This window comes from Podarcis gaigeae (assembly GCF_964106915.1).
Source record: "Podarcis gaigeae genome assembly, chromosome: 13".
NCBI lineage: Eukaryota > Metazoa > Chordata > Lepidosauria > Squamata > Lacertidae > Podarcis > Podarcis gaigeae.
In genome coordinates, this window is record NC_139689.1 from 15124269 (window position 1) to 15151523 (window position 27255).

General features: G+C 42.0%; 2 protein-coding genes across 6 annotated transcripts in view; one reads left to right on the forward strand and one right to left on the reverse strand.

Moving 5' to 3' along the window:
* LOC310829283 (regenerating islet-derived protein 4-like) overlaps positions 1-21889 on the forward strand; it is a 60299-nt gene extending 38410 nt beyond the window's left edge. For 3 of the 5 annotated variants that reach the window (XM_083707580.1, XM_083707582.1, XM_083707581.1), the window contains exons 2-7: positions 8059-8135; positions 10200-10269; positions 11088-11176; positions 12569-12709; positions 13086-13206; positions 21115-21889. In XM_083707580.1, coding sequence (XP_083563706.1) covers positions 8064-8135; positions 10200-10269; positions 11088-11176; positions 12569-12709; positions 13086-13206; positions 21115-21182 — 561 coding nt within the window. In that variant the 5' untranslated portion in view covers positions 8059-8063 and the 3' untranslated portion in view covers positions 21183-21889. Of the gene's footprint in view, positions 1-6017; positions 6100-8058; positions 8136-10199; positions 10270-11087; positions 11177-12568; positions 12710-13085; positions 13207-21114 lie in introns of those variants that run through there. The other 2 variants (XM_083707579.1, XM_083707583.1) reach the window with 2 other exon arrangements.
* LOC310829296 (C-type lectin BpLec-like) overlaps positions 1-27255 on the reverse strand; it is a 125875-nt gene that overhangs the window by 7975 nt on the left and 90645 nt on the right. The gene's annotated exons all lie outside the window — the stretch shown is intronic.

Here is a 27255-nt window from a genome sequence, read left to right on the forward strand (position 1 = left end):
GGACAACGTGTCAGCCAGCTTCTGCTCTGGCTCTGCCTGCTCCTCTTCTCCCATTATTTCCCAACTTTTCCCCTCTGGCTCGGAGCTCTGACCTCCCACAAACCACTATTGGAAATCTATATTGTCTCCCTCTTCCTCCTCCTCCCTGGAAGGGACAGGATGGGAAGGTGGTCTCCACCCCTCCTCCTCCTTTGCCCAGTCCCTGACACTCTATTCTGGAAGAGAAGATCTTTGTTGGCAGAAGGGAACACGGAGCTCAGGGAGCAAAAGGTAATTCCCTGGTGGTAGCCCCAGAAACAGGCAAAGGAAGGACAGAGATTGCTTTGGATTTACTTGATCCAGTCTTATTGATTCATGCAAGAGGCCCCAGGGGTGGGACATCATCAGCACCTGCTTGGAAACAGTGTAACTAATTCTCCCCCTCCATTGGAGCCAATGAAGGGCAACAACGTACAAGTTAACAGTTAGCAAATTGTCAGGAAAATGGAATAAACTGCCTTGGAAATGCAGTCATACACAGAACAACTGTGTCTCAGGCTGCTGGGCTCTTTCTTATATAGAGCTGGGCTAGGGCAGGGCATGGAAAGGCAGGAAGAAAGATGAACCACTTACCCATACAGTGCCTTGCAAAACGAAAAACGCGCAAGACGAAAAGGGTTTTTCGGTTTTTGCGTCTCTTCGCAAGACGAATTTCCCTATAGGCTTGCTTTGCAAGACATTTTCGTTCGCTTTTTCCTAAAGCCGCTTGAAGATGCACAGTTGTGACGGACCATGCTTCGCAAGACGAAAAACATCGCAAGACGAAAAGACTCGCGGAACGAATTAATTTCGTCTTGCGAGGCACCACTGTATATGGACTGGTCGAATGAACAGTGCAGCAACCCAGGCCTTGTCAGTGGTCACTGCTAGGATATAGTTTCGTTCCACCTTTAGAACAGGCTTGTAGAGTTGTTGTATGTCACATGTCAGTTTACTTCCAGCACAGTCTGCTGGGAACTTCCCTTGTATATAGCTTTTGCCAATGCTGTTTGCTTGGACACAAAGGGAAGCAGACATGTTTTTTTCCTTTGTCCTAATGCTGAATAAATGCTTGTAAATATGCTTACATATGCCTCTGTCCGCTACTTCTGTTGCAAAGAGTTCTTATCTCTGCTAGCTTGCCCTTATTATTATTAACTCCTGGAACCTCACACTGTTTGGAGAGTAGAGTGGTGTGCAACAATTTTAAGCCTGAACTGTTTGCGGCTACTTTGCCTGAGGGATCAATGCTCAGTGCATAGATTGGAAAACACCTATGGCTTTTTAAAATAACTTTTATTAAAACAGCAACAACAACCAGATGCTTTTTTATTAGGAATTGTAGGTGCTGATATTCCAAAGGAGCAGGAAAGACTTTTTATGTATGCAACAACAGCCACACGGATGCTACTAGCCCAGAGATGGAAAGAAGACAAAGTCCCTATCAGAGAAGAATGGCAAAACTGACGAGAAAGCTCAGGAACTAAGAATACCAAAACTTCAATAAAGAATGGAGGGGAAATTTAATTTACTTAAGAGACCACTGTAAGCAGATAAAAACATTAGCAGGATTGCAATAACACTTGTAATGTAGAAGATATTATGGATAAAATGGAGAGACCTAAAAAGCAGAGACATCACCTTGCCAACAAAGGCACGTATAGTTAAAGCTATGGTTTTCCCAGTAGTGATGTATGGAAGTGGGAGCTGGACCATAAAGAAGGCTGATCGCCGAAGAATTGATGCTTTTGAATTATGGTGCTGGAGGAGACTCTTGAGAGTCCCATGGACTGCGAGAAGATCAAACCTCTCCATTCTGAAGGAAATCAGCCTTGAGTGCTTACTGGAAGGACAGATCCTGAAGCTGAGGCTCCAATACTTTGGCCACCTCATGAGAAGAGAAGACTCCCTAGAAAAGACCCTGATGTTGGGAAAGATGGAGGGCACAAGGAGAAGGGGACGACAGAGGACGAGATGGTTGGACAGTGTTCTCGAAGCTACAAACATGAGTCAGACCAAACTGCGGGAGGCGGTGGAAGACAGGAGTGCCTGGTGTGCTCTGCTCCATGGGGTCACGAAGAGTTGGACACGACTAAATGACTAAACAACAACAACGAGTGTGTAGAAAATAACTTATAACACAAAGATAAGATTTTTATTTGTTGCTATGCCCACTGCTGGCAAGGAGCCCCTGGAAGCTTGAACAGAAGGAACGGTGGCCCCCTAGGCTGATAAAACACCCCCCTGGTCAAAAATGTATATACCCCCCACTTCCAGTCTTGACTTTATTGTCTCTGATGTGGCATGCAAAAATAAAAATAAAAATGTCAGTCCATTTGTTTTCATAAATAGAGAAATTGGTTTTAAAAACCTGGTTTTGTGAATGAAATGAACCAAGCACAGCACTTATTTGTGGAAATGCAACTGTTCATATTTGTATACTGATCAACATTCTTGATGATTCCCCAACCAACACAGAATTCAATCCTTGCTTTCTGCTGCCACCTAGTGACAAAGAAACATTAGCGGCACCCTGTTCATTTTCTTGCTTTCTACGGCTTCTTCATCTCTGTGCGAGAGCAGGCATTGTTGCCATACCAGGATGGCTTCAGGGAGACATTACCAAACTCTCATCTTGCTTATCTTACTGAGATACCAGAACTTTAAAGAAAAGATTACTTTAAAACTGGAAACTGGGGCTTTCTCCTTCTCCATGCCTCTTACCCAGCTCAAAATTCATTTTCTTCCACTCACAATCCAAATTTAATCCCACCACTTTTCTCTGTCTCTCCCCATCCCTACAAAGGACAGTGGTTCAGTGGCAGAGCATGTGTCTTCCATGCAGAAGGTTCTGGGTTCAATTCCTGGCATCTCCAGTTAGGACTGGGAAAGACAACACATCAGTGGAAATGTTGCTGTCTGTTGCATTTGTGTTCTTTTGGCTAAAGGCAGAACAGAAAAACACAATGGTCCCCAGTAGGGGTTCCCAGATGGTGGTCCTTGATTGGTGAGCTTCATTCAGGTGGTCTGCAAATGTAGGCAAAGGGTAATAATGGCCCTTTAAAACCTGCCAGCAACAACGACAATAGAATACCTTCCAAGGCTCTGTTGCTTCAGGTTTATCATTTGGCAGGCTTTACTGACATTGCTGTTATCTACTCCCCAAGAACTATATGCCCAATTTCCAAAGAAATTCACACCTGGAAAACAACTGCAAAGGGTTCTGAGTACAAGCACTTCTTAAAAAATACTTAAAACGTGAACATAATGTTGCTGTGTAGCCCATATAATGGTCTAAATGAGGGCAGAAACCAAGACTACTACAACAATGACTATACAACCAACAATGGTATAAAAGCAAGTGACTGGGAGTGCTGGAAATTTGAGGTGGCCAAGCGACCAGCCCAGCCCAGCCCAGCCCAAGCCAAAACCAGGGGTGGTTCACCTCTCAAGGCCTCTTAAAGGGGTTGCCCTTTAGCTGTCTACCCAGCAGTTTCCACCAGGTTCTGACAAAGAACAAGGGTTATCTAGTAAAACTCCTGCTACTCACTGAAATAATAGCAAAAAATTTTTCAGCCCAGAGGCAACTGTTGTTGGGAGTTAAATTCCTTTCTGGCTCTGATAACCGGTGGCGACTACAAGCCCCAGAGAGTGCCTCTAAACCGAGGAAGGGAGGGAGAAATGGGTAAGTCTCCTCTACATGAGGAAAAGGAGGGAGGAGGCCCGGCAAGGCAGCAGCTGGTCCTTTTAAAGGTAGCTGGGATGGGCAGCAAACACTCTTGTGGTAGAAATGGCATTGGGTAGCGTAGATGGATAAAGCGAACTCCCTTAATATGCTTTGTAAGGAGAAGAGCCCCCAGCCCTAGCTTGGGTGGACTTGACTGGCCGGTCACCATCTCAAGTTTCAAGCAGTCTCAGTTGCTTGGTTTTGTTGAAAAATGAAATTGCCACCAGATGAACAGCTTCTAAAGCTGTGTTCAAACCCCCAATGAGTCAACACTCTTAGTGAAGGGCATATTATCACACACAGCTATCCCAGGTATTCCATGACCCATGAACATAGCTTTAAACTCTGTCTTTGAGACACTCTGTCTCCCAAATAAAAGTTTACTTCTAGGTAAAGGTAAGGTAAAGGATCCCTGGGCGGTTAAGTCCAGCCAAAGAGGACTATGGGGTTGTGGTGCTCATCTCGCTTTCAGGCTGAGGGAGCCTGTGGTCTAAACCACGGGGCCTCTTGGGCTTGCCGATCGGAAGGTTGGCGGTTCAAATCCCCATGACAGAGTGAGCTCCTGTTGCTCTGCCCCAGCTTCCGTCAACCTAGCAGTTCAAAAGCACACCAGTACAAGTAGATAAATAGGTACCATTACAGCGGGAAGGTAAACAGTGTTTCTGTGCGCTCTGGTTTTGTCACAGTGTTCTGTTGTGCCAGAAGCAGTTTAGTCATGCTGGCCACATGACCTGGAAAGCTGTCTGCAGACAAATGCCGCTCCCTCGGCCTGAAAGCGAGACATAGTCGCCTTTGACTGGACATAACAGTCCAGGGGTCCTTTTCCTTTACCTTTGCTTTTCAGACCGAGGGAGCGTTTGTCCACAGATAGCTTTCCGGGTCATGTGGCCCGGTTACCTAACTTCAGACAACAGACAGTTACCTAACTTCTAGACAACATAAGGAGTCATTTACATGCTAAAAGGGTTTTTGCAGGAAGGACACATCTCTCAGATACTGTGGCCATCCATGCTTTATGAGCGCTTCCCCTGCTTTAAGATGGAAATCTTGTTTTATTACTTCCTGCATAGTAGCTTACCCTTCTGGCTGTATGGCTGCAGTCACTGTCTGGCCCATGCACTTCACAGATTCAGGTTTGGACTGAATCTCACCCTTTTTAAATGTGATCTTCTTAGTATGGACTGCCTCCATAACTTGATGGAGAATCTGATCATTCCCCTCAAATGTCACTGCAGAGCCAATTCCACAATTACTATCTTTGAGTTTGAGTTCAGAGACAAACTGTTCAATGGTATCTCAATGTACTGTAGCTCTGCATGGTTCCAAAAGGAATATACTGTTCAAACACCATGTTCTTACAAGGAGTGCCATTTGTCCTAAATCATTCAAGGACTTCTGCTGTGTCATTTAGCCTTGCATTAGGAAAAATATTGTTGTGAGTTTCAGTGAGGGCGGGGCAGGTGGGGGAGTTGTATACCTGAATTAGACAGTTCTGGGATTTCACACAAACACACACACACACACACACACACACACACACACACATTTTGGAATATTCATTTAAGCAACCTTAAATCAATCCCTTTTTACATAAGATAACCATTCAGTATTCCATTAGTACAGAAATCAAAACTTATCTACACTGTTGAATTTATCTTAATTCTACCAGCGTTTTTAAGTGTACACAATTTTCACCCATATATTCAATAAACATTTCCCAATCTTCTTTAAATGTATGTATGTTTGAAGTTTTATTCTGTTTTTAATGCTCTGTTGAAAGCTGCTCAGAGTGGCTGGACAGGGTATAAATAAATTTCTTCTTCTTCTTCTTCTTCTTCTTCTTCTTCTTCTTCTTCTTCTTCTTCTTCTTCTTCTTCTTCTTCTTCTTCTTCTTCTTCTCTTATTCTATATGTTAAATCTGTAAGCTGTGCATATTCCATCAGTTTAAGTTGCTATTCTTCTTTGGTTGGGACTTTGCTCTTTTTCCATTTGGTCTAACAAAACACGAAGATTTCTAGCCTGCCTAGACTTAAGTCAGAGCCGCACCACACATTTAAAGCACTCTTATACAACTTTAGTAGTCATGGCTTCCTATAAAGAATCCTGGGAACTGCTGGTGCCTTTAATAGACTAAGTTGGGGCCACCAACATTTTTGGCTTACTGGACATATCTGTAATTATGAGATAGGGCCATGGGTGCCAGTCACAAAATGGCTGCTGAGCTGCATGTGATGTAACACAAAATGGCTGATAAAGGCATGGCTTTTTTCAGCCAGAACTCACTGGAACGGAGTTCCGGCACCTCTTAGGTGGGTGCCCTTCCCCATTATAGGAGAACAATGGAGGCATTCATAGTGAGTTTTGGCACCTCTTTTTCTAGAGAAATAGCACTGGAAACACAAAATGGCTGCCATGAGGGGCATGACATAACAGAAAAGGCATTGGCAGGCAACTGGTGCCTCTGAGCACCCCATTGGCAACCCCTGAACTCTGACCAGAAGAGAGTCCAAATTTTTCCTCTTCTTTTTTGGCAATGAGATATATCCTGTCTCTAAAAATGGAGATTTGAATTCTGTGTGTGTCTTTGTGGAGTGGGCAAGAGCAGGGCTTTCTTCCAGCCAGAACTCGCCAGAACTCAGTTCCGGCACCTCTCAGATGGGTGCCATTGCCATTATAAGAGAGCAAGGGAGGTGTTTGTGGTGAGTTCCAGCACCTCTTTTTCAAGAAAAATAGCACTAGGGAGGAGGATCTCACTTGTAATCAGATGTCTACTGACCCTTAAGACGGAAGTTCCATCTAGCTGTCCTGATAAATAGAAATGAAGAGGTAGCATCACATATCATACCCAGAACAACAAAAATCAGTAGTATAGCCACTCCATCCCTACCTATGACTTGTACCGAGGTGCATACATGTCACACACCATAATAAGTCAGATGCTATTTTGCAAAACGAGTCTGAAGATTTTGTGGATATATGCTTGTTGTCTTGATAATGATACTAATTTTAACATATTCAGGTATAAACTGAGTATAAATGGCAAGAGAATGAGGTGATATTTGAAAGGTCAAGTTCCGCAAAGTTGCCAAAGAGAAGAAGCAAGTCCCAGTGACTGATGGCCATTCCAGAGAAAACCAGGACTTTGTTTTCAGGAACTATATTCCTTGGAAGGAGAAATGCCACGTTGCAGGACCACATGGTGTCCTTTTGCCTAGAGACAGAGACACTGAGACAAGGCCAGAGATGATCATCTTTAATTTGTGTAGCCGGAAGAGGGGCTCATAATTCAAAAGATATACAATGCACAGTATCAGTCTGCTTGTCACATGGTACGGGACTAAGTGTAAGAACCTCAGGGACAGATCCATTTGAAGTTGAAGACCGTTGCATAGCAGCCCAAAAACCAGTCTAACAACCTTCTATGCTATTAGACTGGGAATCTACTTAGGCAGCCTGAACACAAGGGGTTTATTTCATTTGTTTTACTGATCAAAAGGCCAGTGATACATGTGCTCATGCATCTGCAGTTGTCATGTGCTCATGCATCTGTAGAAGAAGAAGAGGAGTTTGGATTTGATATCCGCTTTATCACTACCCGAAGGAGTCTCAAAGTGGCTAACAATCTCCTTTCCCTTCCTCCCCCCCAACAAACACTCTGTGAGGTGAGTGAGGCTGAGAGACTTCAGAGAAGTGTGACTAGCTCAAGGTCACCCAGCAGCTGCATGTGGAGGAGCGGGGACACGAACCCGGTTCCCCAGATTACAAGACTACCGCTCTTAACCACTACATCACACTGTATACTGATATGTCCAGCTAAATTTTATTCACACCAGTAGTGCTCTGCAAGCAGTTTTTCTAAAAGAAAGGGTATAGTGGAGCTTCATCTATGCCCATTGACCAAACTGGTGTGTGTGTGTGTGTGTGTGATGCCCTGCAAACATCTTTCTTTTGTGAAAGGCACTTGTGGAGCAACTTGCATGGCCTCAGGTGGTGCATAGCCCTAAACAGACTTCCAGACTTGCAAGTGGATTCCAGGGTTGCAAACATATATTTCCCCCCTCGAAGGAAATAGCACAAAAATAAATGCCAAACTTGTGGTTTATTCCACTAGGTTTCCAGAAGCTTGCAAATGCTTGAATGTAACGTACAAGTTAACAGTTAGCAAATGGTCAGGAAAATAGAATATATTGCCTTGGGAATGCAGTCATACACATAACAACTCTCCTTGGGTACTATATCCCTGCAGAACATGTGTGAACATGTGGTATGATTGAGAGCTCCTGAGTAGATTCAATCAATACTTTATTTTTCAGAACTGATGCCTTGGCCTTGGTTTTCACCTGGAAGAACATTTCAGGACCAAAAAATGGATTGTCGCACACCATACCAGGTATTATTTTCAAAATAACAAGTCTCCACTACACTTATCACATGAATTATTTTTAATGTAATTCATTGCAACTTATATGAATGAGAGAAGGATAGATGGATGTTTGGAATGAAAAGTTAATACCTGCAAGGTTGCCAAAGAGGAACAGTAAGTCCTGGTGACTGATGGCCATTGCAGATCACCATGACTTTCTTTTAAGGAACAATATTCCTTGGAAGAAGAAATGTCACATTGCAGGACCATTGTGTCCTTTTTGCTAGAGACACGGGGACAAGGATAGAGATGGATCACACTGCCAGAAAAGGGACACATAATCCAAAAGCTCTACAATCAACATATTCATCCACCTGACACATAATAAGAGATTGAGCAGAGAGTATAAGAACTCTGGAGACAGACCCATTTTGGGTCAAAGACCTTTGTAGCAACACCTGGAGGACCTGTCCATTGACAGCCATCTAATCAGACAGAGCAGCAGTCTTTGGTAAATATATATCCCTACAGAGCATGTGTGAATGTGATAAATGTTTGAGAGCTCCTAGATAGATTGAATTAATTAAAAATTTTTGAAGACTGGTGTACCATCTGGCCTTGGTGTATGTGCATTGCCCCTTTGATCCCAGGTTGCCCTCATGACAATGATTAAGTGATAGAAAATGTAAAGGGGGAGAGCACAGATGATCACCTCTGGACACAGTCTTGTTGGAGTCAGGGAGGTCCTAGGAGACTGGACTGAGGAGGAATGGTGGAGACCGCTCCCCCCTTCTTCTGCCCTTCCAAGAGGAGACAGCATAGATTTAGAACAGTGGTTTGCAGAAGGTAATAATTCAGAGGCTGCAGAGGGGAGAAGCTGGGAGATACTGGATGACAAGCAGGAGGAGGAAAAAGAACTAGGGGAGAGACAGCTGACAGACTCAGTGTCTTTAGGAAGCATTTCTGAACTCCCCTCTCAGGTCCTGGTGGGCATTGAGAGTAGGAGAACAGAAAGCTCAGAGGCAGAACACACAGATTAGCTGATGTAGGAATGATGTATAATAGGAGAGACGGAGGGGTGGGACTTATTTGGAGCAACACCATTATCTGAGAGGCGACATCCTATGTCTCTGTGAATATTGAATAAATTATCTTGGTAAGAACACCTTGTTTCCCCATTTCTGGCAACCAGCCATGAGGGAGGGGGGATCAGATTCCCTGAAACCTGACAGGTAGACATAGTAGACTTGGTCTCTCTGATTTCCCCTCTGATCTTGGGTTGCATTCAGGATATACATATTATAGAGAAAAATACCCCATTGAGGGACAACCTAGGGCTTTCCCTTTGCTGGGTTTGCTACTGTGTAATGGGTGAAATGGCCCTACAAGATTGCCAGCATGCACTGTTTTCCTCCTTGTGGCACTACATTTTAATAATAATAATAATAATAATAATAATAATAATAATAATAATAATAATGCAACATTTTCCTTCCAGTTTGGATTAAAAAACACCTCTCATACATCCACACACTGACATGATCTCAGTTTTTCTTCGAAAACAGGACATAACTATGTCAACTCAGGTGTTCCCCCCATAAATGAAGATTAAAGAGATTAAGCATAGCAGCGTTCAAATATCTGAAGGGCTGTCTCAAAAAAGATAGAACAGACTTGTTCTCCCTTGCACCATAGGACAAAGCTAAATGGGCGGAAATTTCAGGCGAGTAGATTTTAGCTGAAGAATAGGAGACAATCCACAAAGGTATGAGTTCTTCGACAATGGAGCAAAATGCATAGGTATATAAGCAGAGGCTGGATTATTATCTGCTGGGGACAATCAGAGATGGTGTAGATTCCTGCCCTGAGCAGTTGGTCTTCAAGTTGGTCTTTCCAGATCTTAACATTCTGTTAAGTTCAGGTTTTCTTTTCTTTCTTTAAGCCTCTCAGTTCATGGAAGTTCAAATAAAGGAGAAATGTGATTATAGGATATAAAATATTTATCTCTCCTTCCTTCCTTCCCACATTGGCTGAATAGCAAAATTGAAAACGCACCGCTTGAATTGACTGTACATTCCTCTTTTCCAAAAGGTCAGTCAGAAGATGGGATTTGTCACCTTCTTCAGCCTTTGCCTTCTTGGAATCCTGGTCTCCAGTCCTGGTGAGCATTTTAGCAAACACCTTAGAATTTCCCAGAAATCTTCACTGAAATTAAGCCGTCATGAGAACGAAAGTACTTAGTGGATTTTCAAGGGATGGCAACCCAGCTAAGCCTATTAGAACACGGAAGCAGGAGAGTTTAAATTAGACATACTTTATTGGAGTTGGTCAGCGGAATCCCTGATCTGGACCTCGTGCAGAAATAAATGAGCTTTCCATCCCAAGAATTAGTTTCAAAGCTTTGCTGCAGAGCAGTCTAAAAACTAGTGCCATATAAATGTTACAAAGAACAAAAATACAAAGTTACACATTGCACTCAAGTAGCAGCAATGCAGTTCAGTCTTTTAAATCCTTTAATACAGTCCAATCTCAGAGACATACTCCATTATGCTGGAGGCTCCTTCTCCCAACATGCTGAGCTGGCAATCTCTCTGCTGGCTTCCCACAATACAAAGATACTGAGTTTCTCAGGTTTCAACTTCCTGCTGATGAGGGATCTACTTGGGTTTCCAGAGAAGAGTGATCAGGTAAGCCAAACCCTTAAATGGAAAAACACCAGCATTCCGCTTTCAGCTAGAGTGAAACCTCTTGCTTAATGCAAACTTCCCTGCTTTGCAGATGCAAACATTTACAGACGTTTAAACTTCAATGCATACATTTTATGCAAATTAAACTTTTAATATTAACAAGATCTCTATTCACGGGTTTCTAAATAACTTTCTAAATGGAATCACAATGGTATACGTAATGTCGCACTCTGAACAACCTGCTTACTGTTATAATCCCTTATTTCCCCTCATTTCCTTCTCTCTAAAACAGCCAAGGCTGCCTGTCCCAGTGGATGGCTGGAAAATCAGGGCAACTGCTATGCATATATTGAAAAGATGATGACATGGGCTGATGCTGAGGTAAGAGGAGTTTCTCACCAACCAAGGCATAATACAATGAGAAAGGCAATCAGCATGGGCAGTCCCATGACAACATCTAGCCGATACTTTTGAATTAACAAAAGAGGGCTGACCACAAAAGGAAGGGAACTCAGCTGGTTAGATGGAGTCTGATCATCTGAGTTGCAGAGCTCAAGCAGAAACAAAGCAGACACAGAGGCGGAGCTAGGTGCTCTGGCACCTGGAGTGGCACACATGCTGTGCACCCAGGGATGGGGGCTAGCCATGTGCATCCCAGGGCGCTAGCCATGCTCAGGGGCTAGCCGCCAACCCGCGACTCTCCCCTGAGCCGTTGGGGAAGGGGGAGAGCTGTGCCACTTTGCTGGCGGTCTTTCCCCTTCATATTGACAGCTCAGGAGTTGGGGGAGGCTTGGGAGCCATCGCGGGCGGCACACCGAATGTCACCCCCCTCAAGATGACACCTGGGGCGGACCGCCCCCACGTTGCTCTTCTACTGAGCAGACATTCCAAAGCCAATCCCTCAAGGTCAAGTTTCATTGTATATATCCAACCATATGTTCTCTTTCCCTGAAATGTTTGTAAAATTGCAAATAAAGATGCTTCTGAATCTGGGGTTGTACAGACATTTTTTTTAAAAAAAAGATTTTTATTAAAGTTTCAAAAAAAATTATAATAACAAAACAAAACAATACAGTAATACAAACAAACAAAAATAAAAACAAGTATAATTTCAATCCCTTATTTTCTTATAACTTACTTCCCCAACTTCCTCATACCTCCCCTTTCTGTATTCCAATTTCTAATTTATTAATTCAGCAAATTTAAGACTCTTCCAGATGACCTATCCATTGGGTATTCATCCTGATTCTCTTGCAGTTTGCATGAGGGTTGGGTTGCATATTTTTCACCCATTCATTCTGATTTGTTTGCAGGGAGATTATAGAACACTCAATATTCATTCTGAGTTGCTTGTGGGAGTGTTTATACATCTTCCAAAGATCCCATATTTTTCAATCCACTTCCCCATCACTTTCCTAGCCACAATTATTTTTTGTTTCTTTTTAGAAGTAGATTTAAAGTAGATGATGCTTTAAAGCACTCTAATTGTGCAAACGTAACATTTTCTGGTATGTGCTTAAGTTCCTCCAGCAAAATACTGACAGGCTCAATAACATTGTATCACACAAGTCAGTATGGAACAGCATTGCCTTATAATATTCTGGGAAGACCTGTTCATCTTAAAAATACTCAAGAAAGTCTAATTCAGAAAATATTAAAAACTTCGATGCAAGGAAATTGATCTGACACTGGCAAGCTCCAACTCTGCAATAATCTTACTGGTGAGATATGATAATGGTAGCAGAGCTTCTCTAATTCCTTTTCCATTTTTAGGTTGACTGCCAGAGCTATGGCCGTGGGGTCCATCTTGCCTCCATCCTCAATCAGAAAGAATCTTCCATTGTAGCCAAGTACATCTTAGCACAACAGAAAACACGCACAGATGTCTGGATTGGACTCTATGATCCTTTGCAAGTGAGCTGCTTTCACATAGCTTGTTCCTGATTGTCATCAGAGATGGGTCTCTTTAGCAACGCAATTATCTCAACAATTTCCTAGTCTGAACTCCATACACAAATTCTCCTTTATTTTCTATGGTGGGATGGGGTTCTCCTCAAATGTCTCCGCCATAACAAACAGTAATTTCCAGTTGGTCAAACTCTCCCGTTTTTGTGGTGGGCTACTCTCTTCTTTCAAACATGAGTCTGACCAAACTCCGGGAGGCAGTGGAAGACAAGAGTGCCTGGCGTGCTCTGGTCCATGGGGTCACGAAGAGTCGGACACGACTAAACGACTAAACAACAACAACTCTCTTCTTTAATCACACAATTTCTTCGTCTCATTCCTGCAGAACAGGAAGTGGAAGTGGGCTGATAATTCTCCCTTCAATTTCGCAAGCTGGAATGTAAACCAGCCAGGCCTGTTTGTTCCAGTTGCAAATAGGTTTTGTGTAGAGCTGAAGGAACAGAGAGGTAAGCAAGCCATTTGCAGGAACAGATAAAAGGTTTTGGATTCTCCACTACCTCCTGCTTTCTCCATCAGTTCCAACTTTTTTTAGGGTTGTTTCTGACTAAATCAGAGTTTCCCAAACTTGAGTTTGCAGCTGTTTTTGGACTACAACTCCCACCGTCCCTGACGTCCTGCTAGCTAGGGATGATGGGAATTGTAATCCAACAACAGCTGGAGACCCAAGTTTCGGAAACCCTAGACTAAATCATAATAGAAATATGCACATTAAAATTAAAAGACAAGCTGGTAGTCACAAAGGCCCATTGATTTCGGTGGTTAATTCTGAATGCAACTAAGCTGGTGACAACCCTTAGCCAGGTGTTTATTTGCAGCAAGGATCTCAGGTAGGTTGCACTGTTGACAGATGAGCCGTTGTCCAGTTGTCCAACATTTAGGATCACCTCCAAATACACTAGGAGCTGAAGGCTTCAGCTACAGCCAGTCTGCATAATATAGTGTAGGATTACTACACATTTTGAAAGCATTGGTTGCTAAAGTCTGGGTTACATTATATTTTTTCCTAGTGTATTCCTTTAAGAAATTGTTAGGGCCAAATGTGGGGAAACTGTCTTAAGTAAAGGGTGCCAAAATTGTATAATCGGGAGCTTCAGAAACTTAGAATGATTTCTATATTATTTTTCCTTTACAAAACTAATTTCAGCCATGAGGGCTAGAAGCTTTTGCTTTTCATAAATGAAAACTGAGATTCTAAGAAACTTACTTCCTCCAGACCAGGGGTGGGGAAGGTTTCTCCTGGAAGTCTAATTAGTCCTTCCAGGCCTTGGAGTTTGCCCTGGCCAGGCTCTTTGGTGTAAACCATGCCTGCTTTTTTTTTATAATAATTTTTATTGGTTTTTAACAAAAAGACAAACAAAACACAAAACAAAAACATATAAAAAACATTTAAAACATGACTTCCCCATACTTCCCTTTCACTGCATCCTTGTTTTACAACTCTTTAGCAACCCTTCAGTCAATTTCTCTAGTAATTTTCTTTAAATTTCCTTAATGTTAATGTTTACAGCTGTAATTCTCTATTTCTTACCCCCAGACATCTTATCAGTCCTCAATTTTACAACAATTTTTAAGATATATTTTAAATTTCTTCCAGTCCTCTTCCACTGTCTCTTTCCCCTGGTCACGGATTCTGCCAGTTATCTCTGCCAGTCCCATAAAGTCAATCACCTTTGTCTGCCATTCTTCCAGAGTAGGTAGTTCTTGCATCTTCCAATACTTTGCCAATAGGATCCTTGCTGCTGTGGTCGCGTACATAAAAAAAGTCCTATCCTTCCTTGGCACCAACTGGCCAACCATGCCCAAGAGAAAAGCCTCCGGTTTCTTTATAAATGTCCACTTAAGGACTTTTTTGATTTCATTATAGATCATTTCCCAAAAGGCTTTAATCTTTGGGCAGGTCCACCAAAGATGATAGAAGGTACCTTCAGACTCATTACATTTCCAACATTTGTTATTGGGCAAATGGTAGATTTTTGCAAGCTTGACTGGGGTCATGTACCACCTATAGATCATTTTCATTATGTTCTCTTTTAAGGCACTACATGCCGTAAACTTAATGCCGGTGGTCCATAACTGTTCCCAGTCAGCAAACATAATGTCATGACCGATATCCTGTGCCCATTTAATCATAGCTGATTTAACCGTTTCCTCCTGTATATTCCATTTCAACAGCAAGTTATACATTCTAGATAGATTCTTAGTATTGGGTTCTAGCAGTTTTGTTTCTAACTTTGACCTCTCCTTCTGAAATCCTAATTTCCTGTCCTGCTTAAATGTCTCATTTATCTGATAGTAATGTAACCAATCTCGAACTTTAAACTTTAGCTTCTCATGACTCTGGAGTTAAACCTTTTCGCCATCTTGTTCTAGGATTTCACAATATTTTGGCCAGTTAGGTTCCATATTTAATTTTTTCACTGCCTTGGCTTCCATTGGTGACAGCCACCTAGGGGTTTTACTTTCCAACAAATCTTTATATCGAATCCAGACATTATACAAAGCTTTCCTAATAATATGGTTTTTAAAGCCTTTATGCACCTTTACCTTGTCATACCATAGATATGCATGCCAACCAAAGTTATTATCATACCCTTCTAGGTCCAAAATGTCTGTGTCTTCAAGGAGTAGCCAGTGTTTCAACCAGCAGAAAGCCGCTGATTCATAATAGAGTCTTAAGTCCGGCAGGGCAAAACCCCCTCTATCTTTTGCATCAGTTAAGATCTTAAATTTTATTCTGGGCTTTTTGCCCTGCCAGACAAATTTAGATATATCTTTCTGCCACCTCTTGAAGCAATCCATCTTGTCTAGAATCTGTAAGGTCTGAAATAAAAATAACATTCTAGGCAATACGTTCATCTTGATAACAGCAATTCGGCCTAACAAGGAAAGTCTCAGCCTAGACCATATTTCTAGATCTTTCTTAACTTCTGTCCAACATTTTTCATAATTGTCTTTAAATAAGTTCACATTCTTAGATGTTAAATTCACCCCTAGGTATTTCACTTTTTTCGTTATTTCCAAACCAGTTTCACTCTGAAATCTCTCTTTTTCTTCCATTGTTAAATTTTTTTCCAACACTTTCATTTTCTGTTTATTCAGTTTAAATCCTGCTACTTGACCAAATATCTCAATTAATTCTAATGCTCTTTTGGTACTAGTATCTGGCTGTTGCAACATTAACACTAAGTCATCTGCAAATGCCCTTAATTTATAATGTTTAGCTCCGACCTGTATTCCTTTAACCAACTGATCCTTTCTAATCATGTTTAACAAAACCTCCAGGACAGATATAAAAAGCAAAGGGGATATTGGGCACCCCTGTCGTGTACCTTTTTCTATAGGTATTTCTTCCGTTACCACATTGTTCACTATTAGCTTTGCTTTTTGTTTAGAATATATTGCACCTATACCGTTTTCAAAACCTTGGCCTACCCCCATCCCTTGGAGATTCTTCATCATAAAACTCCAACAAATGTTGTCAAAGGCTTTCTCCGCATCCACAAAAATCAAAACCGCCTTTCGATTAATGTCAACTTCTAATAACTCCAAAATGTCTATAATGTTCCTCACATTGTCTGACATATGTCTCCCTGGGAGAAAGCCAGCTTGATCTTTATGAATCTCCCCTATCAGTACTTTTTAAAATCTTTTTGCCAAAATGTCTGCAAAAATTTTATAATCCACATTGAGTAAGGATATAGGGCGGTAGTTTTTAACCTGGTTCTTTTCAGTCTCTGTTTTCGGTATAAGTGAGATGAAAGCCTCTTTCCACGATTCAGGTGCCTTTTTCCCCTCCATAATTTCATTACAAACTTCCTTCAATGGTTGTATTAACCATTCCTTCAACGCTTTGTAATATCTAGCAGTCAAACCGTCTGGTCCTGGAGATTTTCCCAATTGCATGTTCTGAATGGCACCCTCTATTTCCTGATCTGTTATCTTTTCATTCAGAATCATTTTGCTTTGTTCTGAAATTTTTGGTAAACCATATTTTCTAATAAATTCTTCTATTTCTTGTTCATTTACTGGCCCTTGTGCATACAGTTTCCTAAAAAAACTTTGAAAACAATTACTTATCTCGTTGGGTTTGTGGATAATCTTTCCATCCATTTCTAAACTTGTCACAGTGTTCAGTTTCTGCCTTTTTTTCAGTTGCCATGACAGAAGTTTCCCACATTTGTCTGCTGATTCAAATGTCTTTTGTCTCATCTGCTTTATTTTCCATTCTATTTCTTGGTTCATCAGTTCCATGTATTGCGTCTGATAATACTTTATTTCTCTCAAAATCTCCTGAGACTTTGGTCTGGACCTCAATTTCTTTTCTGCTTCTTTTATTTTTCCTAAGATTTTTTCTTTCCTCTCGTTTTGTTTTTTCCTCTTTATAGAATTCTGTTGAATTAGAAAACCTCGCATCACGGCTTTGCTAGCGTCCCAAATTATTCTTTTCTCCACATGTGTTCTCAACTTTACCTCAAAATAATCTTTCACTGCTTTTTGGGCCTTCTTGTAAATCTCTTCATCTTTAAATAGGGTGTCATTCATTCTCCATCTAAAGGATCCAGTTGTTGTTAGTTTCATTTCCATCTTTACAGCATTATGGTCGGAGCAGGTTTTTGGGCAGATTCCTACTTTTCTTATTTTTGGCGCCAGGCTACTAGTAACCCATATTTGGTCAATTCTTGTCCACGTCATCTTTGCTTCAGAAAAGAAGGTTCCCTCCCCTCTCCAGAGGGTTCCTTGTTCTCCAGATATCAATCAAATCCATAGTCTCAGTCATTTCAAAAAAAAGTCTTTGGTAGTCTCCCTTCCTTAGAAATCACTTGTCTCTGTGCTTTATCCATGTTTGTGGAGACAACTCCGTTCATATCTCCCATCATTAAGATTTTATAGTCCAAAAAGTCCATTAATGTCTCATGCAGCTTCTTAAAGAATTCGGCCTTCCCTTCGTTTGGTGCATATACTCCTACTATCAGAACTTTTTCTCCTTGAATTTGAATTTCAACTGCCAGGTATCTTCCTTGTTCATCTTTAAATATCATTTTTGGAACCAATTTTTCTTTTACATAGATCACCACACCTCTTTTCTTGACTTTGTCTGATGATATAAATTCTTGTCCCAATCTCTTATTTGTCAGAAGTTTCCTGTGTATCCTGGCGATATGGGTTTCTTGTAGGCATAGTATATCTAACTGTTCTTTCTTTAAAATGTGAAAAACTTGATTTCTTTTTCGGGGAAGGTTTAGACCGTTACAATTCCAACTCAGCAGTTGCAGAGACATCTTGTTACTGGGTACCTTTTCCACCGACTGCTCCAAGCTTTTGTTCCTCCTCGGTTGGTATTGGGTTAAGTCCAAATGATAAGTTTGCAATGTCAGTTGTTTCTCTCTCTCCTACCGTTCCTTTCCGCAGGTCTTCTAAATATCTCTCCAAAAACTGTTCTTTGTCTTGAATTGTTTTTATTTTTATCTTCTTACCTTTAAAGTTGAAGGACAGTCCTTGTGGGAACTCCCACCTAAATGGGATAGTATTTTCCTTTAGCAGGTCGACTAGATCTTTATAGAAGGTTCTCACCTCCAAAATGTATTTAGGGATGTCCTTGAAGATCTGTATTTGACAATTCTGGATCACCAGTGCCTTTTGATAATGTAGATTCAATATTTTATCTCTTTCTTCCTTGGATCTCAACGTGATTAGGCAATCCCTTGGTTTCTTGCCCTGTCTCCTGCCCAACCGGAAGGCTGTAGTTATCACAAACTCCTCCTCTTTCTCCAGTTCATCTTGCCAAAATTCCACAAAGTTCTCTGTAAGGAATTCCACAAGGTTGTCCCCCTCACTTTCAGGAACCAGTCTTAGTTTCAGATTTTTCCCTTTCCTCTCCAGTTCTATTAAGGCCAAAGTTGCATCATGCTCATTCACTTTTTTTGCAATTGGCACAAACCTTTCCCTTGTCTCCTCTGCAGTACTTTTAGCACTTTAAGCGATTTTTCTTGTTTCTGAACTTTCTTGTATTAATCGATTTATGGAATCTGTATTACTTGTCACAGTTGCCGTGTTCAAGTCCAATCTCGCTGTCAGTTCTGTCAATTTTTTAGAATTTTCAGTAGACTGCTTTGTCAATGCTTCCAACGATTGATTTATCTTAAGCAGTGCCTGTGTCATAGAATCCATTGATGCAGTTGTTACTTTTTCCTGTGCAGCTGGTACTGCTCCTGATATAGAGCCCCTTTTCTTTTGTGCTTGTGCTTGCTTTGTTTTTGATCTAGTTGATATCTCCTCCACTGGGGTGCTCATATCCAAGGTCGTTCTCACAGGAAATATTTACAAGTGGAAAATCCCACTGCTTCTTCCTCAATGGAACTGTTTCCCTTGAAACCCTCTAGAGGGAGCACATTGTATCCAAATAGGAATAAGCCACAAAGAAACAAGAAAGCACAGAGCGGCGAAAAAGTTCAAAAGTCCAATTGTAAATCCTTACTTTGTTTCAGTTCAAAATTCAACAGTGTAAATCCACTAAAGTCCCATAATTTTGTTACAGGTAAAGTCCCACTTTGTATCCAAGATCCGTCTGACAGATCGCTTTCCCGGTGCCTTATTCAGGCAGCCCGAGTCAGAGGATTTAACAGTGAAAGATTTCCCATCCAAATTATTTAATGCAGGTTAAACAATGTCCCAATTATCTTCCCCCCTTCTCCTGCCGGATGGGGGGAGGTCTACGTTCGATGTCAGGTTTGCTGGATTAGAGAGAAGTTTCCCTTTTCAATACAGCTTGCTTTTTCGTTGCTTTGTTAGTCATGCAGATCAGGAAGGCAGACTTCCTTGATTTATACCTTTCCCGTTTTCAGCCGAATGTCAAAATTTTTAGTGTCCCGTTAATCTTATTCTCTTGTTCTTACTCACGGGTGAAGTTGTCAATCTTTAGTTTCAGGAAGGAATCGGCGCTCTCCGTTGATGGCGACGCGGCTTCACTCCACGGGCTGGGTAGCGATTCTCAGCACCGCGCTCACACCCGGTGCCGCTCCGGAGCCTTTAAAAAGGCTCTTTCACAGTACCAGGGGGCGCAAAGGTGCCCACCGAATCTCCTTGCTCACAGGCTTCTGCGCCTGTGATTTTAGGGGTCCCCCGCTCGCCGTAGCGGGTCAGACCCGAACTCGTGGAGCAGTCCTGCTTCGGAGCTCGAAGCAAGGACCGCCATTAACGCTGGCGCCGACCGGAAGTCCAAACCATGCCTGCTTTTCATGGGCCTGATATCGTATGATGTCAAGCATTCAAGGAAAACTTGGATTCAAGCTGAGGCTCTGAAGGAAGAATTATAAGCAAACCAGTGATTGGAAACTTCATTTTTAAAAAGGAACTAGTTCTTGTTCAGTTTATTCTTTTGCACAACAAACTAGTTTAGTTCAAGTTCATCCAAATCAACTTTGCAGTTCATAAATAGTTCACCCTCAGCTATTTTTTTTAGTTTTCAGAATGTCATAAAGTAAAAAGGCAAATCAGGAGCCACATACATGAAATAAGATGTCTCACAGGCAAAATGTCGACAGGTTAAACATTTCCATACTAGAAAAACCACACAGTATAAGGCATGGAGCATAATTTACTTTGTTCATTAGTCTGTACGTCTTGCTGAAAGCTGCTCCTGCTGGAAGACAGCAAATATCCTCAGCAGGGAAGATATAGGAAATGTCTTACACTCCTCCTTTTTGACTGCATATCAACTGTGATTAATTTACTGGTGTCCTTAGTAACAGTAGCACCTCCTTAGAACATTGACTTCATATTTTGCTTTCTAACTTTTTCCCAGATGTCTGTTTGACATTTTTTTTAACTGAAACTTAAGAGACTGATAGGGTGGGGAAAGGAGGAGTGAACTTGAAGATAAATTAGAAATGTTACAAAATTCTACCTCCAAATGAATTTAATTTTGGAAATTCAGGTGCGGGGATTATGGGAATTCAGGTGCAGTTCAGAGATTTTTGAAATAATTCATTGAACTTTGTTCAATTGAACTAGTTCATTCTAAACACTGAAACAAACTGTAATTGGACTCCCAATTCTTCCATTGCAGCAAACATTTGCAGTTTTTGAATTTGGTGCCTTTTTCTGTTTCCATGAACAGTGATATAAAAAAGGTGCAATATTCAAAAAACGCTGACTTAGTTGCATATTTAGGATCAGGAGTACACTTAGAGTTTGATGTCTGGAGATCAACAGGTGGGCCACCCACTTCAAGCGACCTGCAGAAGGTGGGCCTCCTGGATGGATCTGAATCTTCCTGTTTGCTCTAGACCACATGGAACAGGTCGTTAAATAATGAGCAACATGAAATAATTTCTGCCATGTCTTTTGAATTTTAGATTTTGAGAAGTGGAATGCTGTTACCTGTAAAGTGAAAAATGCCTTTGTCTGTAAACAATCACCCTAAAGAAGATTGTAGTTCCCTTCACTGTGTGCAAGGACACTAGCCTGCTGGAAATCTTTCTGATCTCAGTTCCTCCTCTTCCAGTCCTCAAAGTGAAAAGGGGGTTCTCATTCATCACTTTAAAAATGACCATAACTGAAGAGCTGCCACTTTGGTTCCCCTCTTCTCCACGAACTTTTCTTGTGCCTGTACCCCACTATGAACTTAATAAATTCTCTCAGATGCACATATTTCCTGGTGTGTTTCTGTCCTTCGCAATTCATTCAGACTGCTCTAAGATGATCAGTTAAGAAATATATAGGAAGTTGGCTTATACCAAGTCAGACCATAGGTCCATCTAACTCAGTAATAGGCACATTGAATGGCAGTGGATTTCCAGGTTCATTCAGACAGAGGACATTTTCTGTCCCACCTGTAGATGCTGGAGATTTATCTTGGGACACCTAAGGTGGACTGCAAGGGTCTCCTTTCATAAGTGTGAAAGTACAAGAGAACATTTCATTAGATGGTGCTTCGATTGAAGCAACCCTACATTGCCAGCTGCACCTATGCAATTTCCTGTCCTCTGTGGCATACACACTATACCACAGACATTGACATCTGACACCAGGGTCACTTCAACACCATACATTTAAAGCACTCTTTTACATCGCACTTATAGCTTCATCCAAAGAATTCTGGGAAATACACTTTGTTAAGGGTGCTGAGTTATTGGGAGAGTCCTCACAGTGTGGGATAACCAGTCTTCTATACCACATTTTTGCACAGCCAGATCTAGGAAGAGATTTATATGGAACAGCCCCAATGTTTTATCAAACCAAAGTGCATCTAGTATGCAAACTTCAGAAGGGGCTTTATGGCTTAAAATATGCTGCTGGAGCATGGAATGAGAAACTATAGAGCATGCTCAAACAGCTGGGGTACACACAAGGTCATGCAGACATGTGCGTGTAAACCAAGTGCAAAAAATGAATAGTTTTCTTACATTTTGGCATTTGTGGACGATCTAATGATTGCAACTGAGAATAACCAAGACTACACAGAGGTTGTGGAATACCTGAGCAAAGAAGTACAGTCATACCTTAGAATTTGAACGGACTCCGTTCCAGGAGTTTGTTCGACTTCCAAAACATTTGGAAACCAAAGCGTGGCTTCTGATTGGCTGCAGGAAGCCGCAGAAGCCCCGTCAGTCATTCAGCTTCCAAAAGAATGTTTGAAAACTGGAACAGTCACTTCCGGGTTTCGATCGTTTAGGAGCTGAAATGTTTGAGAACTAGGCTGTTCAAAAACCAAGGTAGAGCTGTAGAGGTAAAGGAAATGGGAACTGTTTCTTTTCAAATAGTGAGAGAAGAGCTTGGCTCTTATCTTCTAACTCAAAAGCAAAAGGTTATTGAATTTCTTGACAGCCTAGGGCTGAAAGAAACCAAGCAAGTAGCCACTCCAATGGTGACTGATTTTCTAGATGGTAAAGATGAATCTGAACTCTTGCTGGACAACAGCCAATACAGGTCAGCTGCAGCACAGCTCCTGTACTTGTGTGGTCAGGCACCCCACCCCCATCGCCCAACTTCCAGAAAGAATCAGACAGGACAAAATTACCTTTTGGATTAAATCAGGCCACAGCTTTATGGATTACAGATGTAAGAGGGCCAAAGTATGACCCTCCGCATTCCACCAGCATTGAGTGATTTTCATTCTAGCTGCCACACACAAAAAAAGCTCCATAGGTTTTTATGTGTAATCTTGGAGGTTTATCTTCCCATAACCCAAGTAATGCCAACATAAGAGACATAGTAGCATTTGTATTGAAAAATAGGGCTTATTTCTCTCTCATTATTGCTCTCATTCAGCAGCTGGGGCTCTACATTATTAGTCAGGCAGGACAATCTTGGAGGTGTGGAGATACCATCTCTGAAGAAGCCTTAGCAAAGTTTCCCTCATTTTAGCTGACACTGATTTTAACAGGCTCTTTGATTGCTTTCAAATCTCCTTAGGATTTGACACCACCCACAAATAAGCTTATTTTGTGTGTCCCGTCCTTTATTTTAATTCCTTGAGTCAGATCATTTTCTCTGATCAATGCAGCCAAAGCTTCCTATAGTAGAGAGAGAGCAAAAAGGAGAGAGGAAAGGGGACAACCTTGCTTCCATTTGGAAAGAGATCTGAATCAATGTTGTTCATTCTCACTGTCGCATGGTGCTCATATACCCATAACACAGATATGATTACATATCCACACACATCCTGCTAAAAACATTCCTGTTTAGACAAGCCTACTCATATGCTTAGATAATGGTGGTAATTTTGATCTGTTTTGGTATTTTAACTTTTGTATGTTTTAAAGCAGGGCTGTAAATATTTCTTGATTTCACTATTTTATCTATGGTAAACTGCTTTGAGGTTTTTCACAATCTAACGGTGTATAAATTTTTACGAAATAAACTCTCTCAACCAGACATCCAACCTGTAACTTACACCAAGCTGCATTACAAGGGATGTTAGAAGCTGTTATCTCTCTCCCAAGTGTGGATAATTGCAAATAACTGTTGGAAACCACAAGGTCAGCCATGCCCCATGATCCTTATCAAAAGTTGCGCAAATGCTTTTGGATGCCAAACCAGCTGCAACTATTTCTTAACATGGGTGACTTGGCTATAGTGGTAGAGCAGGCATGGCCAACCACATAGTTGGCTTGCACAATGAGCTACAGTTGCTCAAGTCCCTTCTTCTGCAGGACACTGTTAGATGTGCAGGAGCCCTGCCACCTTTTGCCTCTGGCCACCCTTGACACGGAATAGTAGGGCTGGCCCAAGATGGAAATTACCAAGGGTAACCTCAAGTCACAGGGGTTTTCTTTTTTTTCTTTTTGAAATAATGTTTATTTGATTTTACAATTATAACAATACAAAATACATATCCATATTTGGAGATTTCTCTGAATCTCTAGACTTCCCACCTTCCCCTCCATGGGTCCTATTATAAAGCTTTTCAACTGTATATTATCTCATCATCCAAATTTTTGTTGTTGTTGTTTAGTCGTTTAGTCGTGTCCGACTCTTCGTGACCCCATGGACCAGAGCATGCCAGGCACTCCTGTCTTCCACTGCCTCCCGCAGTTTGGTCAAACTCATGCTGGTAGTTTCGAGAACACTGACCAACCATCTCGTCCTCTGTCGTCCCCTTCTCCTTGTGCCCTCCATCTTTCCCAACATCAGGTTCTTTTCCAGGGAGTCTTCTCTTCTCATGAGGTGGCCAAAGTATTGAAGCCGCAGCTTCACGATATGTTCTTCTAGTGAGCACTCAGGGCTGATTTCCTTCAGAATAGATAGGTTTGATCTTCTTGCAGTCCATGGGACTTTCAAGAGTCTCCTCCAGCACCATAATTCAAAAGCATCAATTCTTCGGTGATCAGCCTTCTTTATGGTCCAGCTCTCACTTCCATACATCATTACTGGGAAAACCATAGCTTTAACTATACAGACCTTTGTTGGCAAGGTGACGTCTCTTTTTTTTAGGTCTCTCCATTTTATCCATAATATCTTCTACATTACAAGTGTTATTGCAATTTTTATATGCTTACAGTGGTCTCTCAAGTAAATTAAAATTCCCCTCCATTCTTTATTGAAGTTTTGGTATTCTTAGTTCCTGAGCTTTCTCGTCAGTTTTGCCATTCTTCTCTGATAGGGACTTTGTCTTCTTTCCATCTCTGGGTTAGTAGCATCTGTGCGGCTGTTGTTGCATACATAAAAAGTCTTTCCTGCTCCTTTGGAATATCAGCACCTACAATTCCTAATAAAAAAGCTCCTGGTCTTTTTTGTTTTTTTAAATAAAAGTTATTTTAAAAAGCCATAGGTGTTTTCAAACTGCACTGAACATGGATCCCTCAGGAAAAGTAGCCGCAAAAAGTTCAGGCTTAAAATTGTTGCACACCACTAAACACTCCAAGCAGTGTGAGATTCCAGGAGTTCTGGGCACTTACCCGGAGTTTGTGGTTCCTTTTGGACAATGAGGCACAGTGGCCACTATGGTGTTTTATGATATAGGGCTCATTTACACATGTATACAACCTGAGCTTATGATGCAGGAGTTCACAGTGTCAACCAAAGGTTCTTGTTTCTGTCATTACCACAAGCTTGGATTCAAGCAGAAATCAAACATGGCTCTCAAACTTTGCTCAGACTCTCTCTCTGGCTTGCTTCTAGGTCACACAACTCCCAAACTCTATTCCAAATTCTATCTTTGTCTACTGAGCTGGGAGAATGGCCCCACCTATTTTCTGGAGAGTAGGGCAAAGGGAAAACCACTTGGACATGTGCCTAGAAAACACGGGTAAAGTGGAAAACTGCTCAGACCCGTGCTTTCTAGCCACGGGACAAGCAGAAGTTTGGATAAGCCTGCAATGAACATGGTCTCTAGTTGCAAATTGGCAAGCATTGCAGATCTCTAAGCAGTGGAACTGCTTGGATTTCTGCAATGTGCTCTACGTGGGGCTACCTTTGAAGGTGACCCAGAAACTACAACTAATACAGAATGTGGCAGCCAGACTGGTGACTGGGAATGGCCACCGAGAAGATATAACACCAGTCCTGAAAGAGCTACATTGGCTCCCAGTATGTTTCCAAGCACAATTCAAAGTGTTGGTCCTGACCTTTAAAGCCCTAAACAGCCTTGGCCCGGTAGACATGAAGGAATGTCTCCACCCCCATTGTTCAGCCCAGACTCTGAGGTCCAACTCCAAGGGCCTTCTGGTGGTTCCCTCACTGCGAGAAGTGAGATTATAGGGAACCAGACAGAGGGCCTACTTGGTAGTGGCACCCGTCCTTTGGAACACCCTGCCATCAGATGTCAAGGAAATAAACTGCCTGACTTTTAGAAGACATCTGAAGGCAGCCCTGTATTGCGAAGGTTTTAAAGTTTGAAGTTCTATTCTGTATTTAGTTCTATTCTGTATTTGCACCAACCCACTGTCGAACCTGTTGTTTTCTGATCTGCAGGGGATATCTGGGCTTCCAGTGAGAAAGCGGGATCAAAGAGCATCCTCAGACTGCATACCTGCTCCTTCAGAGGAAGTGCAACTCCACCCATTTGGATACAGGAACCACTTACTCACAGCGCCTTCATCTTGCTCAGATTTATTTTCCCCAACCTATGCATTTATCATACTGATATCCCACCTCTCAACCATCCAGAATTGTTCTTTCAGAGGGATCCAAGCTGCCGAGGTACTCAGAAAGTGTAAGGTAGGATGCGTCTGGGGTTTGGGCAGCAGAATGGCATTGGACATTTCTAGGGGGCCTTAAGGATTAGCAGCAACACTAAATTCATTTATTCATAAGGTGCTTTTCTATGCAAATATGGAGATAAGAACACTGCAGGGATTTTGTAAACCATTATCTTGATCTAACCAGCACACCATCTGCCAATATTTCTCAACCAGTGTGACTTAGCTATAATGGTGGCACATGCATTGGCAACCATGAAGTTGGTTTGCATAGCTTGCGCAATGAGCCGCAGCTGCTCAAGTTTCTTCTTCTGCAGAACTTAGATGCACAGGACCAATGGCAGACCTTGGGGGTCTCCCATTTCAGCAGTGCCTTGTGTGATGCCAAAATCCGGCACCCCTTTGCCCTCCGTTCTACATCATCATTGTGGGCCAAATCTGAGGTGCTCCCAGGGCTCCATGCTCAGGGTAACTGAACCAGTCATACTCCCCCAAATCAGCCTCTGGCAGGAGCCCAGTCAACTTTTGCATCAGGCCACCATAGATACTTTTTAGTTTTCTGCCATTTATTTCCTTCTGGAAGTGCCAGCTCAGGGTGTGTGTATGGCTGAGCACTTTGGGGCCTCTGAATAATTCTGGGGCCATAGCTGAGCCCCTTCAATGTTCAGGGGGTGGAGGAGGTTATGCGCAGGGCAGCAATGTCTGTGGCTGCCTCTCCTTCTGCAGCTGCCAGAGAAAGAGGCCTCAGCTCCTCCTGACATGGTGTACTCCAAGCAACCCAAGAACCAGCTCCTCTTCCTCCTCCTCCTCCTCTGCACTTGGGATGTTAGGATCACACTGCTTGGAATGCACAGT